The sequence below is a fragment of the Vulpes lagopus genome, chromosome 22, assembly GCF_018345385.1.
Source record: "Vulpes lagopus strain Blue_001 chromosome 22, ASM1834538v1, whole genome shotgun sequence".
NCBI classification, from domain to species: Eukaryota; Metazoa; Chordata; class Mammalia; order Carnivora; family Canidae; genus Vulpes; species Vulpes lagopus.
In genome coordinates, this window is record NC_054845.1 from 30,905,095 (window position 1) to 30,918,426 (window position 13,332).

Below are 13,332 nucleotides of genomic sequence, written 5' to 3' on the forward strand. Positions count from 1 at the left end.
TAAATTACTAATTATCTTTCCCCACATTTCTCTCAATCATCAAATTCCACACGTTGTTTCCTGGGTAGATATTAGACCCTGAGTGGTTTGGAGGGGGCATTGCCGTGGCGAAGCATTTGAACCTGCTCCCCAGTGGGCTGTGGCCGATGGGTGTCTCAGACTGTCCACATACATTTGTCCAAATTTATTATCTGTTTAGGGTACATTTAGTGGGGTGGTGACTCACCGTTCTGATATTTAAAAATCACCCGTTTCCTGCAGCGTTTTCTCACTTGTCAGTATGCGTTTCAGACTGGCAAAATCGTTTTAATGGTCACAGGGATTATAACTTTTATCACAAAGACAAAACACAGAAAAACTAAATTACCTAAGGTGATGCGAAATCAGGGTTAGGCGGTCAGCCCCGGCCGTGCCCCAGGGTCGGCGGGTGCAGACCTGCGGGGGGTGGGCTGGGGGGCGCTCGGGATGAGCTCCCCCTTCCTGTGGCTTCACAGAGAACACGGTCGAGGAGGAGGTAGGAGGAAGGCTCGGAAATGTCAGGGCTCAGCTCCATAAGGCATCGATCAATTTGATCCTGTCATCATTTGAGTTCACACCATTGAGGACACATCCGAGAAGTGCTGGTCTCCCTTTGTGTGCGCGACAGCTGGAGACGCCAGCCGCTGCTGTGTTTGGAAGGTGACACAGCGCAGGATCACGGTTTTCCGTACGTAGGATGTCCTTCATGTTTCCCAAGGATATTGTTTTAGAAGAAGAGATCTCTGAGCCAGCGCGTACTGAGCTCAAATCCCCTGCCAAATTTTATGTGAAGTTCTTTGCTCTCGTTCAGTGCTCACCGTGGTGCGGTGCGCAGAGAGCACGTCGCCATCCTAAAGATAAGGAGGCCCAGGCCTAAGGAGGTTAATATCTTGCCCCAGATCCCACAGTGCGGGATGGAGTTGAGAGGCCAGGTCAGGGCCAACTCCTGTCAATGCTGCCCGAAGTTACTAAATTACTGGAAACCCGCTCCCTGCATGCTTCCTTCCCACCTGTGGTCTGTGGACTACCTTCTTCTGCTGTTTTAGGAATGTTGAGTCCCAGGTTCGGCCATGTGCTCCACTGACCCCCGTAGCTGGGGGGACACCCATTTAGTTTCCAGAGAGAATCCCAGAGCTGATAAAATGTAGACGTAGGTCATCGCCACTGGAAACTAAGAGGGGGAAGGGGGCAAACTGCTTTTCAGACTAAACACCAAAGATCTAAAGGCTTTGGCGCTGAAGCCTCATCATGCTAGGTGGTGACTGCCTTGTCCCAGGGGCACTCAGAAATGCTCTGGGGATGGTGCGTAAAAGTACCGTGTACGGAACTCACTGGTGGCCTGCAGTGACCCAGATCAGCCCCAAGATTCCATCCCCTCAGGAAATACAGTATTTAGATTTCAGTTGCCCTGACGTGAGACGTCTGGAGAGCACGTTCTTCTTCAGCCAGCTATAGCAGAAAGTGACCTCCTGCTGCCTGTCAGCTGCAATTCCTTAAACACCTTTTTTTTAAACTTTGGGGTCTTCTTGGATTCTTGCATTAATGTAAACATTCAACAGTTATTTACTGATACAGGCCGTCAGCCTGCCACTGCCGCATAGACCATAGGCTGGCGGGGAGTGACCAGCAGTGCAGACACGGATTGCAGTGACCAAGAGCAGTGGGACCAGGACAGGACTATTTATAGCAAGCAGAACACATCACGTGTGGTGGGAGACATGCAGAATGGAGCTCTGGAAACTCGCAGGTGTGAAATGCTTTCCACGGGGAAGGTAGTAAGAAGGTGGCATGTGCTGGGCCTCCTGGGGAGCTGGACTCAGCTGAGCAGCAGAAGAGCCGAAAGGGGAGGGTGTTGGAAAGAAGCCCACCGACGGGAGCTGCCGTCTCGAGACTTCACTTGGCACAGACAGTGCGTCTACCTGCCTGTGGGAAGGAGCCCCTTTGCTGAGGCACCTCCATGCCTGGGGACGTGCGCTCCTCGGAGGACGGGACAGCCGCGGTGTCTCTCCAAAGCTCTGCCCCTCGCCGTCATCAGAGACCTTCGGCTCCTTGAATGCAGTGACAGTATCAGGTGCATTTATTATCCCCCGATGGTGTCTGGCCTGAAGTGCTCTGCAGTGGAGACATGGGAGGGAAGGGAGGGTGGAAGCATGGACAGTCCTCGTAAGCAAGGATGCTCACGCTCCTGCTCAGCACCTGAAATCTTCCCAGGCCTCTGGTTGCCCTCACTTAGGGGCTGGGAGTATCCTGTGTCCTCCCGGCTGTGCAGATACCAGCTAATGATATTGTTTGGTGGGCGGCTTTCCCAGTACTATTTAGTAACTAATATGATCACATTGCTGGAGGACTTGGCTGCAGAAAACAGAATGGATCCAATTGATACTTTTTCTGATTTTATTGATTTCTTTCCTGAAGTTGCCTGGATGTCTTGATCTTTTTGTGGACAGAAATGACATAACATTTATTATATCCCTTCTGCATGCTTTGCATTAAAACTAGCAGGATATTAATCAAGTTTCAATGTTTTCCTAATAATTTTTAAAAAGTAACATAACCTCTGATTCTTGCACTAATTGTAAGAACAGATATAGGTTTATTGGTGATGGCCCCTTTAAAGACTAAAGATTAAGTTAAATGGCTTGTTAAACTAGAACTCTGAGGTCCAAATATTGAAATTTCCATCATATAAAATAATTTATTCTCAAAATTATAATTTTATAATCACAGCTTACTGAACCGATTGAATGAAGTTAGACCCATTCAACCTTCTACAGTTAATAAAAACTCTCATGAGCCCCAATAAATACTGGTTTAAGTTAAGGCCTGTTCATGCAGGCTTCCTATTGTTGGGTTATTGAAAGATCCATTCTGGAAGGATTATAAACCATTGTTATACTGACACTTGGGGATTTTTCTATTAGTTATGTTAAACCCGATGGGTAAATGGCATAAAGTAAAACAAAACAAATAGGGCATTTTTCTGAGATAAAAGCAATGGTCCCAAAGCCACGAAGTTTTCCTTCAGTAGGTCCACAGAGACACGAACCATGTGAGGTACTCGGCAGTGGGGTCGTTGGACAGGTGTTGGCAGATTCTCGTGCCCAAAGGACCTAATAACCTGACCCCACCTGGTCGGATGTGTAGAACCACAGACCCCAAGGCTGCGGGGACCGGGGTCTCTAGTGCTTCCTTCACCTCAGGGCCCCTCTTTACCACTCCCAGCCGTGACTTCTGGAGGGAGCGACACCCAGGTCATAGACTGTGCAGCGGGCGCAGGGAAGAGGCACAGATGGCTCAGGGCGACCTGAACTCAGGGGGATGGGGAGGCAATGGGCCGGAGAGAAGCTGCCCTGTATTTGCAGTTTGCCTGGACGTCCCGCATCAGCAGAGAAGATGACGAACTGTGAAGAAGCAAATATAACGGAGACCGCCCTGAGCAGAGCGGATGCCACGTGCACATGGGGGACCTGCCAAGCGTAGGGCACGGGGGACAGCCGCCACCCCCCCCCTTCTGATGGGCAGGTGCCTATGGGCGTGGCCCGCCCGTGCCAGGCAACAAACAGCCACGTGAAACGGGAGCAGACACAGAAACACGCGCTCGATAAACATGAGAATGGTAACGCCTGAGACCGTGAAGGGGGTCGTCGGTGGAGCAGCGATCTTCCCACGCCTGCTGCACAGTCAGCCGCAGAGGAACCAACAGATCAGAAAGGAAGTAAATATTCGATGATCATTTCAGACTCTGTGAATTCCACAAAAATCAACTTCAGATTCTGAAAGAATGGTGTAAACATCCTGGCATTTCATAAGGAATTTAGAAAGAATTGGGAATTGTAGAAGGTGCGTGAAAAATAAAAAGCAAGTGAGTTAATCAAATTTCTTTGCTCGTCAAAGGCAAGCATTGTATCAGGTTCTTCGTAAATTTGCATTCTGGTGAGCGTTAGCCCTTATCTGCAGCTCTTGAAAGAAAGTGTCTAAACTATGACATTAGGGAAGTATAGTGGAAAAGAATAAATTGAATTTTTCACTTCAAAATCTTGGCAATTACGGGAAGGAGCTTGCACTGGAGCTGTGGACCCCCCTTAGCAAGCTGCTCTTCGACGTTCATTGTCTCTCCCGAGCAATAATCAATTTACACCCTTTATAACAACTCTTCACTACATTAAATCAAAACCAGGGTATTGCCCATGATGTGTCAAAGATTAAATCGAAGTACTTTGTAAGAATACGGCTGTTGAACTACATTTTAAGAAGAATATGAAAATTAGGGGGCGAAACTTCAAATTGCATAAAACTGATTGAATTCTAATTCCCATTTAGGGAAACATTGTCAGTGCAGAGGAGAACATTTATCCGTCCCTTCTGTGTATTCCTGCAGCGATGGCCCGACCGGACCAACTCCCTTTAAGTCTTCCATCGGTCTCCCAGGTTACAGTGGAAATTCAGCATTTTGAAACAAAGATAATTCCTCCACTGGGCAGCAGTGAGACCAGAGCTAGAGAAACGTGTTCCATTTGGGGGATCAACATGTGAGTGGAGGATAAAGTGCTTTCCCCGCTCTGAGGAGATGCTCTGGCTCTGCTCCGCCACCATCCTCCCTGCGCCTGCCCACCCCATCCCTGCGCCTGCCCCCCCTCCATCCCTGCACCTTTCCCACCTCCATCCCTGCACCTGCCTCCACTCCATCCATACACCTTTCCCCTCTCTATCTCTGCACCTGCCCCCTCCATCCCTGCACCTGCTCCCTCAATCCCTGCACCTGCCTGCCCCCTCCATCCCTGCACCTGCCCCCTCAATCCCTGCACCTGCTCCCTCCATCCCTGCACCTGCCCCCTCCATCCCAGCATCTGTCCCCCTCCATCCCTGCACCTGTCCCCCCATCCCTGCACCTGTCCCCCCATCCCTGTGCCTGCCCCCCCTCCATCCCTGCACCTGCCCCCCTCCATCCCTGCACCTGCCCCCTCCATCCCTGCACCTTCCCCCCCCCATCCCTGCACCTGCCCTCTCTCTGTTCCAGCACCTGCCCCCCCTCTGTCCTCAGGGCACACTCAGTCCTGAGCCCCAGGCCCTCCCCTCCCCCTGCACAGCCTTGTCCTGGGGTCCTGGCCACCACTCCCTTCTGGGAAATCAGATCCAGGAGGTGGGTTTCAGCGGGGAAAGCCCTTCTTGAAATGGATGTGCAGAACACACCCAGGCCTGGGTATCAAGATGCATGAAGATATTTTTTAAGCCTGAAAGGATGCCACAATGTCATCCAACGTATTCACTTTTATTAAAAGTCACATGTGCTAAAGTCCTTTTTAATATTCTAGAAGCAGTGCAGAATTAGATACACGAGAGAATTATTTGCTCCTTAGGAATGACAAGGACTGGATGGCTGCACGGGATGACGGCAGGTGATGGACTGGCTACAGCTTATTTTCAAATGGTTCAGGCAAATAAACAAGCACACGTGGCAAACTGTTAATTGCTGATTCTAAGTGATGTGGACACTTTTCTTTCAGATCTTCTGTATGTGTGAAAATGTTAATAATAAAACCCCAGGGAATAGCAATCTGAGTTCCTGATAGACAAGAAAATAAAAGAAATTAAATTAAGAAGCATTTAAGTCCAATGTCCTGTCCTGCAGACAATCATTTTGCGAACATGTTGCACATGATGCCAGATGCTCCCCTTTCAGGGAACAGATGCTGTGCTCGCCCCACTGCCCTTGCTCTGGAGGAGCCTCAGAGGCCCCGGTAGGTCACCACGTGGCTTGGGCGCGCCCACGGGTTATTTCGGGGCCTCCGGTCCTGCAGCCTCCTAGCATCTCATCCCTCGGATCCTGAGGCCGTGGGCCCCGTGGCCTCTGAGGCTCCTCCAGAGCAAGGCCGAGGCAAAGGCCCAGCAGCCTGGGCACAGCGAGTGAGCCTCATGGGTCCTGGGCTTGGAGGCCGCCTGGTAACATCACTCGGGTCTGGGGATCGTGCGGGCCGAGGGGCGGCGGAGCCCAGGCTTCGGCGGCCGAATGCGCCCTCCGGGCCGGCACGGGCATCCCGGGCACTCCTGAGGGACCAGGACAGGACGGGACGGGCCTCCAGACGAGCCGCCGGGACACGAGCTCTGGTCCGCCCTCCTCAGATGAACCTGGAGTCCAGACGTGTCCGACACGGGTGGCCCCGTGAGCACGGGAGCGCGGTGCTTCTTGCCTCTGCTCCGCCGGCGGCCGGCGGCCAAGGGCCTCGGTGACCTGCTGGCCCAGCTGCCGTGGCTCTGGGTGGCGGGGGGCATGCCCGGCCACAGGCGGGGTGAACGGGCTCGGGGCGCAGCGGCAGGAGGGGGTCCCTGCGGATTCCGAGGCGCCTGAGAGTCACACGAGCCGGGACCTTCCAAAGCTTCTATTTCCCAAGTCACGATGGCGCCACCGGCGGCCGGGCCGGCGCGAGAGCGGGGACAGGTGGCAGGCGTGGAGGCGCCGGGACAGCAGCAGCCCCCGGGCCCCACGCACACGGCTTGGCTTGCAGAGATGCTCATCCCTACGCTTCTGCAGTCCTGTCCGCTGACAAAACTGTATTACTGATTTGTATTGAAAAGTGCTGTTGGATTAAAGTCCTACAACTTAGAAGTCATGTGGAGACTTGTCGCCCGTGGCAGCGGGCTCCCAGGCGTGGGAGGACGTCGTCCCCACCGACGTCCGTGCTGGATGGGCTGGCGAGTGGGCCCATGGCAGTGACCGGTGACCGCCGCTGCCGCAGGAGCCGCGGGTGGGAGCGGATGGGTCCCACGCACCTGCGGCCTGTCCCTGCGCAGCCCCTGCCCTCCCGGGTGAGGCGCGCTCACCCTAGCAGGTTACTCACTAGCGTCCAGGGAGGTAGCCAAGATCAATGTGGTTTTCTAGAAGTTAGGAGTTAACATCTTCATTCATGGAGCCCATAAGAAGCAAGCGGTACTTAATGTCTTTTTTATTCCTGCCTGTGCCGTATCGTCTGGCTCATCTGAGCAGCATCTCCTGTTTGGGGCACTCACCTCAGTGAGTTCCCCACCTCAGTGCCCCAAACAGGAGAAGCCTCCTGCGGTATAGACCATCTTCCAGACTCCATTCGTCTTAACACTGACGAGCAGTAGCCCAACAGCTGCTACTGCGTGGACAGCTTTGGATTTCCCTCAAGAATCAGACATGAGACAGACGGGAACAGACTTCAGTCAGGGGACATGCCCAGCACAGTAGATTCAAGGTTTTCATCTTCAGGAAAGGGGGAGAGTAACTCATGCTTTTTGCACTTTACTCCTTTCGTGTGACGCTCTTGCTTTTCGTTTTCCATGGACCCAGTTTTAAACCTGTTTTTTGTTTTGTTTTGTCTGCAGTTCTTGGTAAAATCAGGAGTGCTGTGGGGAGCGCGCAGCTTCTGATGTCCCAGAAGTTCCAGCAGTTTTACTGGCTGTGCCAACAGAACATGGTGAGCAAATCCTCGGGGGACCTCGGCTCCCTAGTGTCCACTCTCTCCGCTCGGGTCTGAGAACATTACCTGGGATTTTGCGGACCAGGGACGAGGGCAAGGCGCTGCCCGGGTTGGGGTTCAGGGTGGTGAAGAGGCCACGGCGAGGCAGTGCCGGGGGAGAGGGAGCAGGTGGCACGGGAGACGGCCCCCCGAGCCCTGGGGCACCTCCGGCTGCCGTGTCCACCTGCCTGGGAGCCTCTGGAGGGAGGCAGGACAGGAAGAGCCGTGGGGCAGATGTCACCGACGGAGACCGCGACATGACATGGCCCAAAGCAGCACATTCACAGCGGCAAAGAGAGTCAGAAGGGATCGTAGAACGATCAGGGCTTCATATTTCATTGCCAGGAGTGAAATGCATATACCAGGAATAGGTAACTCAGTTGGCGTTAAACTTGGCTCTGATCGTCCTGAACGTCAAAGAAAAAGAAAAACCACGTGTATGTTTAGATACACTTACGTAAAAAAAAAAAAAAATACGCTTATGTATACGTACTTGCTGCGTCTTCATGAAAGAGACCCCCCCACACACACGCGTACACACGTTTCTTTAAAGAAAATATCAATTTAATGTCATTTGTAGAAATAACTGAGCAGTATTCACATTCCTATATAGGCTATTTCGGAGGTCGATTGATTTCTTTCAGAGCAAACATTTCATTAAAATACAAGTAGGTCTGTGCATCGTGGTAGTGATGGCGCTCGGTGATTTCACTTTGTCTTGTTTTGCTGTTTTAATTTGCAAGGAGACGTGAATTTACAGAATGTTCTTACACATCAAAGGGAGCAAAGCCCATGAGAGCTGCCAATTCATCCCTTTTAATTAGGATTGTTAAAAAGTACGTTTTCTCTAATATTTTCCAGTTAACCCCATTGAATTTCATCACAAAGTGTATAAAGTGACCCCTGTGTCTGCTGTGACATGAAATCATAAACAACATTTAGGAAAGGGGAACGGGAAGGTTTGGCATCCCTTGGAAGGAACATGCAGCTGCGGAGCGCCCGCTCGCCGTGTTCAGCAAGCACGTCCCCGCCGCCGCCTCCGTGTCTGTTCGATCACTGTCTTTGAGGGAATGGATTTAGGCCTTTACGTAGCTCTGTACCGAGCTACACTGAGTCGGGTAAGCACAGGTAGTTACTGTCTTCAGGAACTCATTACCTAAAGCACCCGACATGCAGTAAAGACATGTATCAAGGCAAGGATGTAGGGGTGATCCATCGCATTATGAGGACAAGGCCGAGAAGACCTGCCCTCGAGCCGTAGGCATCCAGGGGCTCCCTGACCAGCCGCGCAGCATCCCCCCCAGAGTCCCTTCAGACCTCCGTGACCCTGTGTGTGCCCCGGGCCAGGCTTCCCAACCCTTCTGAGGACGATGGCCCAGAACACGGGAGCCCCAGAGTCCGTGTCACGGGGACCTCTGATGGCGGGAAACGAGCCGCGTGAACTCTCGGTGACGTGACTCTCATGGGGAAAGAGCACCGTGTCGCTTTGCTGGAGGAGGAGGAAGGCGTGCACACTGCTGACAACTAGAAACAGGCTGATGAACATTTCATGGCCCCGAATTCCAGTGGACACAGAGGCAAGCAGCTCCCCCAGAAGAGAGTAGAGGGCGTGCACGGAGGCAGATCCTGGCTGTGCCCGGCCGCCCCAGGCAGGTGAAGGCTCCTGTCCGTGGAGGCTGCAGCTCGCCAGGAAAGCTTCTTTAGCTCTTCTCTTTGAAGACATGACCAGAGCCCGGCACCCTGACCCCGGAGATCGCAGGGCGCCCCCCGCTGCTTCCTTCAGCCACATTCAGGCGTCTCCCCACCAAACCCACAGCAAGAAAGAAGGTTCGTTGTGTCTGGGAAGTCTTCCAGGAGAAAGGAACACAACAAGCCCTTAGAGACTCCGTGGGAGAAGCCTCCTGGTGCCCACCGCCTCCCCGAAGGCCGCGGGGTGCATCCTGGGTCTTGCTCTGTCCCGACCAGACCGTGGCCCTGCAGCAACAGGTTTGTCCTGGTTTTCTTCACGAGCCGAGGCTGAGCTCAGGCTCACAGGAGGGGAAGAGCCCGCGCCCGGTGGACTGTGCTGCCTGCAGGGTAGGGCACCCTGGCCCAGCGAGCACCTGTTCCCGGAAGCCTAGCTGGACCCGAAAGCCCACTGCCAGTCACCCTGTGGACGCCGATGCCCCCCCCCGGGCTTCCACGGACGAGCCAGCTGGATGCGGCAGCGGGGGCAGCAGCTCTCCTCCCTCCCGCCCTCACCTGCACAGGCTGCCTGCCAGTCCACACAGCAGGATGGGGACAAATGCCATCAGTCTGATGTGCTATGGACTGAATGTGCCCCCCAAATTCACGTGTGAGACACTGCCCCCCAGTGCGATGGCATTAGGAGGTGCTGACTTTGGGTGGTGATGAGGCCTTGGGGTGCAGCCACCACGAATGGGGTCAGTGTCTTTATGAAAGAGACTCCACAGCACCCACAGCCCCTCCCTCCACGTGAGGACACAGCCAGAAATCGGCCGCCTGGACAAGGATCTCCACAGATCACATCCATGCTGGGACCTGATCCGGGGTGCCCAGCCTCCAGCAGAGTAGCACACGTTTGTCCGCAAGCCGCCCTTTGTGGGGTCCCCTCCAGCCGCCCCGAGGGACCAAGACTCAGGTAGAGGACATTGTGCCTACTGTGAATAACCTACCAGTAAGCTGAAAATTGCACATTTTACACTTAACCCAGGGGTCTCAGCCCCACGTGCCTCCAGGCGGGTAGAGGGTGACTCCTGCCTAGGGCACGGAGGCGCCGCTGGGCCGCGGTTGCTTGCCAGCCTCAGGTGGTGTGGGAAAGGGCTGGACAGGTGCCTCCAATCTTGGAAAACTACCCAACTTTAAATGCAGACCATGCACAGAAATTATGAACACACCCAGCTGCCGGCTTGTGGCCCAGCGGTGTCCCCTGTGCGTGCGGGGACTTGTCCATGAATTCCTTGTGTACCTTTGACTCTGCGTGGGAGCAAAGTAAACACACGGTGCATTTGTAGAGTGTCCCTGGCCATTGGAATTAGCGCCAAGATCTGTCAGAGAGCAAAGAGAAACAGAACCTCGCCACCGCCACCAGACACTGTGCCTGTCCGGCCACCGGTCTGCAGAACGATCGCCCAGGGAGGCAGAGAGCACAGCTGCCCCACTGCTTCAGGAACTGCCCAGCGCTGGGAAACTTTGATATTCACACCGTCCTCAAGGCTATGAAAGCATTTTCAAAACGAAATGAGTGAATATACTACATGGATCTTCTTTAATAGGTTTTATTGTTTTAGAGCAGTTTAGTTCCCAGCGCAACCGAGCAGATGGTAGCGAGATTTCCCGTTGCCTCTGCCCCCCGCCCCCAGAGCACTACGAGCATCCCCAGCAGAAGGTGCTTTACTTAGAATCAACGAACCTTTGTGGACACGTCGTGGTCACCCGGAGTCCATGCTTTACATCAGGGTCACTCTTGGTGTCGTGCATTCTGTGGGCTTGGGGGAATGTCCGGTGACGTGTGGCCACTATTAGAGTTTTATGCAGAGTAGTCTCGCTGTGTGAGTTGGGCTCACGCAGCATGTTGGCTTTTCATATTTATGGGTGTGAAGTATGTCAGCAAATGCTTGTATAAACTGGTACTGGATCTGTGTGGGTCCCCCCGAATATTGGCACCAGAACTCCTATTAGCCGGGCTTCTCCCTAATCCGACTCCTTGAAAGGCACGTGCAGGAAAGAGCAGGCTCTGAGTCGTGCTTGTGTGTTCGCAGGACCCCAGTGCCATGCCGAGACCCACGTCCCAGGACCTGGCAGGCTACTGGGACATGCTACAGCTTTCCATCGAGGACGTCAGCATGAAGTTCGATGAGCTGCAGCAGCTGAAGCTCAATGCCTGGAAGATCATAGAGTCTCCGGAAAGACAGGTAAGTCTGCCCCCGCGGGAGCTCCTCGCCACAGCCTGGTCCCTGCTCCCTCCCAGCAGGGAAGTGCTGCTCCACTGGGATGTGCGTCCTGGCCTTAGGTTAGTGGTACAGGATCAAACAGTCATCATGCACGTGTGTACAGTGGTGGAAGGGCCGTCACCGCAGGTGCAGCAAATAGCACTTGTTTCCTCGCTGTATCTCTCGGACACAAGCGAAACATCACATGCAGATCTGCAGCCTCATTTCCCGTAGGGGAACCCTCTGAATTGTCATCATACCTTTAGTTGGATTAAACTAAGATGATTTCCACAGGGAAAGGTTGAGATCTGGTCCCAAGACTGCTTCCGATGTAGATAAACTTTTTAGTTGCTTATCTCCAGTTGCAGACAAGGCGTTTTGAGCTTTACTGAACGGCTTGATAATGTAAACTTCCTATAGATCTCTTGGCTTTGTCTCTTAAATAGGCTAGAAGTTTCCACTAATTAGGATCCTGCGATATCCCGCAGATATCATCTTTAGTAGGGCTAATAGGCAGATCTGATTCAGCAATAAACACATTGATTTCCTAACACATTTTAAAGACAATCTAAGTAATCATAATCTGATTTTCTAGGTAGACGTTATCAAAATAAAATGATGAAATTAACCCAACATGCTTTGGGGCAGTGGGGTTAGTCTTTGGTGGAGAACTGTTATGTGGATAATTAGAGCAGAAGCCATCGCCATCATCATCACTGTTCCCCACAAGGTGCCGCCAACCATCCTGGTGGACGTCTGGGCTCGATGCCGTAGATGCCACTGCAGACGACTGACAGATCCCCTCTTACACAGCGGGGCAAAGGGGACTAGGGAGCCATAGGCTGTCAGCAAACCATCAGTGGTACATAAGCAAGTCCTATTTATGGTTTGGGTTTGAAGTGAAGGGGATCAAAAGTAAAGACTGCCAATGAAAGTGTTATTCTAATAAAATACTAAAAATAGAACTCACTAAACTAAAGATTTGCAATAATCACTTCTAGTTTTCTGACAACTAATACAAGCCCTTCTACCTAAGCCATGGTCCTTTACCTAAAGACAGCCTCCTGCTGAGGGTACACACACCCCAGTGCAGACGATGAGTGGCTCTTTCACATGGAGGCCTCGTGCCCTGTGTTTCCCGACCCCTGCTCGCTGTAGATCTGCAGGGCCACCTGGTCGACCCTCTCCAACCACGGGATGGACACCTGGAGGCTGAGAGCCCCTTGAAACAGGAGACTCATGGGGATCCCTGGGTGGCGCAGCGGTTTAACACCACCTTCAGCCCAGGGCGTGATCCTGGAGACCCGGTATCGAGTCCCACATCGGGCTCCCTGCATGGGGCCTGCTTCTCCCTCTGCATGTTCTTTGCCTCTCTCTCTCTCTCTCTCTCTCTCTCTCTCTCTCTCTCTCATCATGAATAAATAAAATCTTTTAAAAAATAAAAAATAAAAAAAGAAAGAAATAGGAGACTCCCACAAGAATTACTCATGTGTGTCTCCTGCAGCCCCATACTTCAGAGGCTACCAAGTGAAAAGAAGTAGGTAGATACAGTCATATGCTTAGCACAAGAACTAAGTTCTGAAAGAGCTGAAAGTTTTAACAAACCAATTACTCCATCGTCATAGATGCCTGTCCAAGAGTCAGGAAGGAGTCATTCCTGCTGGTCCACGTCATTTTAGTTTTTATAATTTGTTTTTTTAAGAGGGAGAGGGAGGGAAGGAGTGGGGAGAGGGGCGAATGGAGAGAAAAAGACTGAATCCCAAGCGGACTCCACATCCTATGAGGGAGGAGCCCAAACAGGGCTGGATCCCATAACCCTGATATCATAACCTGAGGCCAAATCTAAAGTCAGACACTCAACTGACTGAGCCATCCAGATGACCCCCTGACCCCTTTTTTTTTTT

General features: G+C 52.5%; 1 protein-coding gene across 1 annotated transcript in view; it reads left to right on the forward strand.

The window, feature by feature from the left end:
* The window catches only part of DLGAP2 (DLG associated protein 2), a 355,333-nt gene that overhangs the window by 337,806 nt on the left and 4,195 nt on the right, over window positions 1-13,332 (forward strand). The window contains exons 12-13 of the mRNA XM_041737686.1: window positions 7,363-7,454; window positions 11,258-11,410. Coding sequence (XP_041593620.1) covers window positions 7,363-7,454; window positions 11,258-11,410 — 245 coding nt within the window. The remainder of the gene's footprint in view (window positions 1-7,362; window positions 7,455-11,257; window positions 11,411-13,332) is intronic.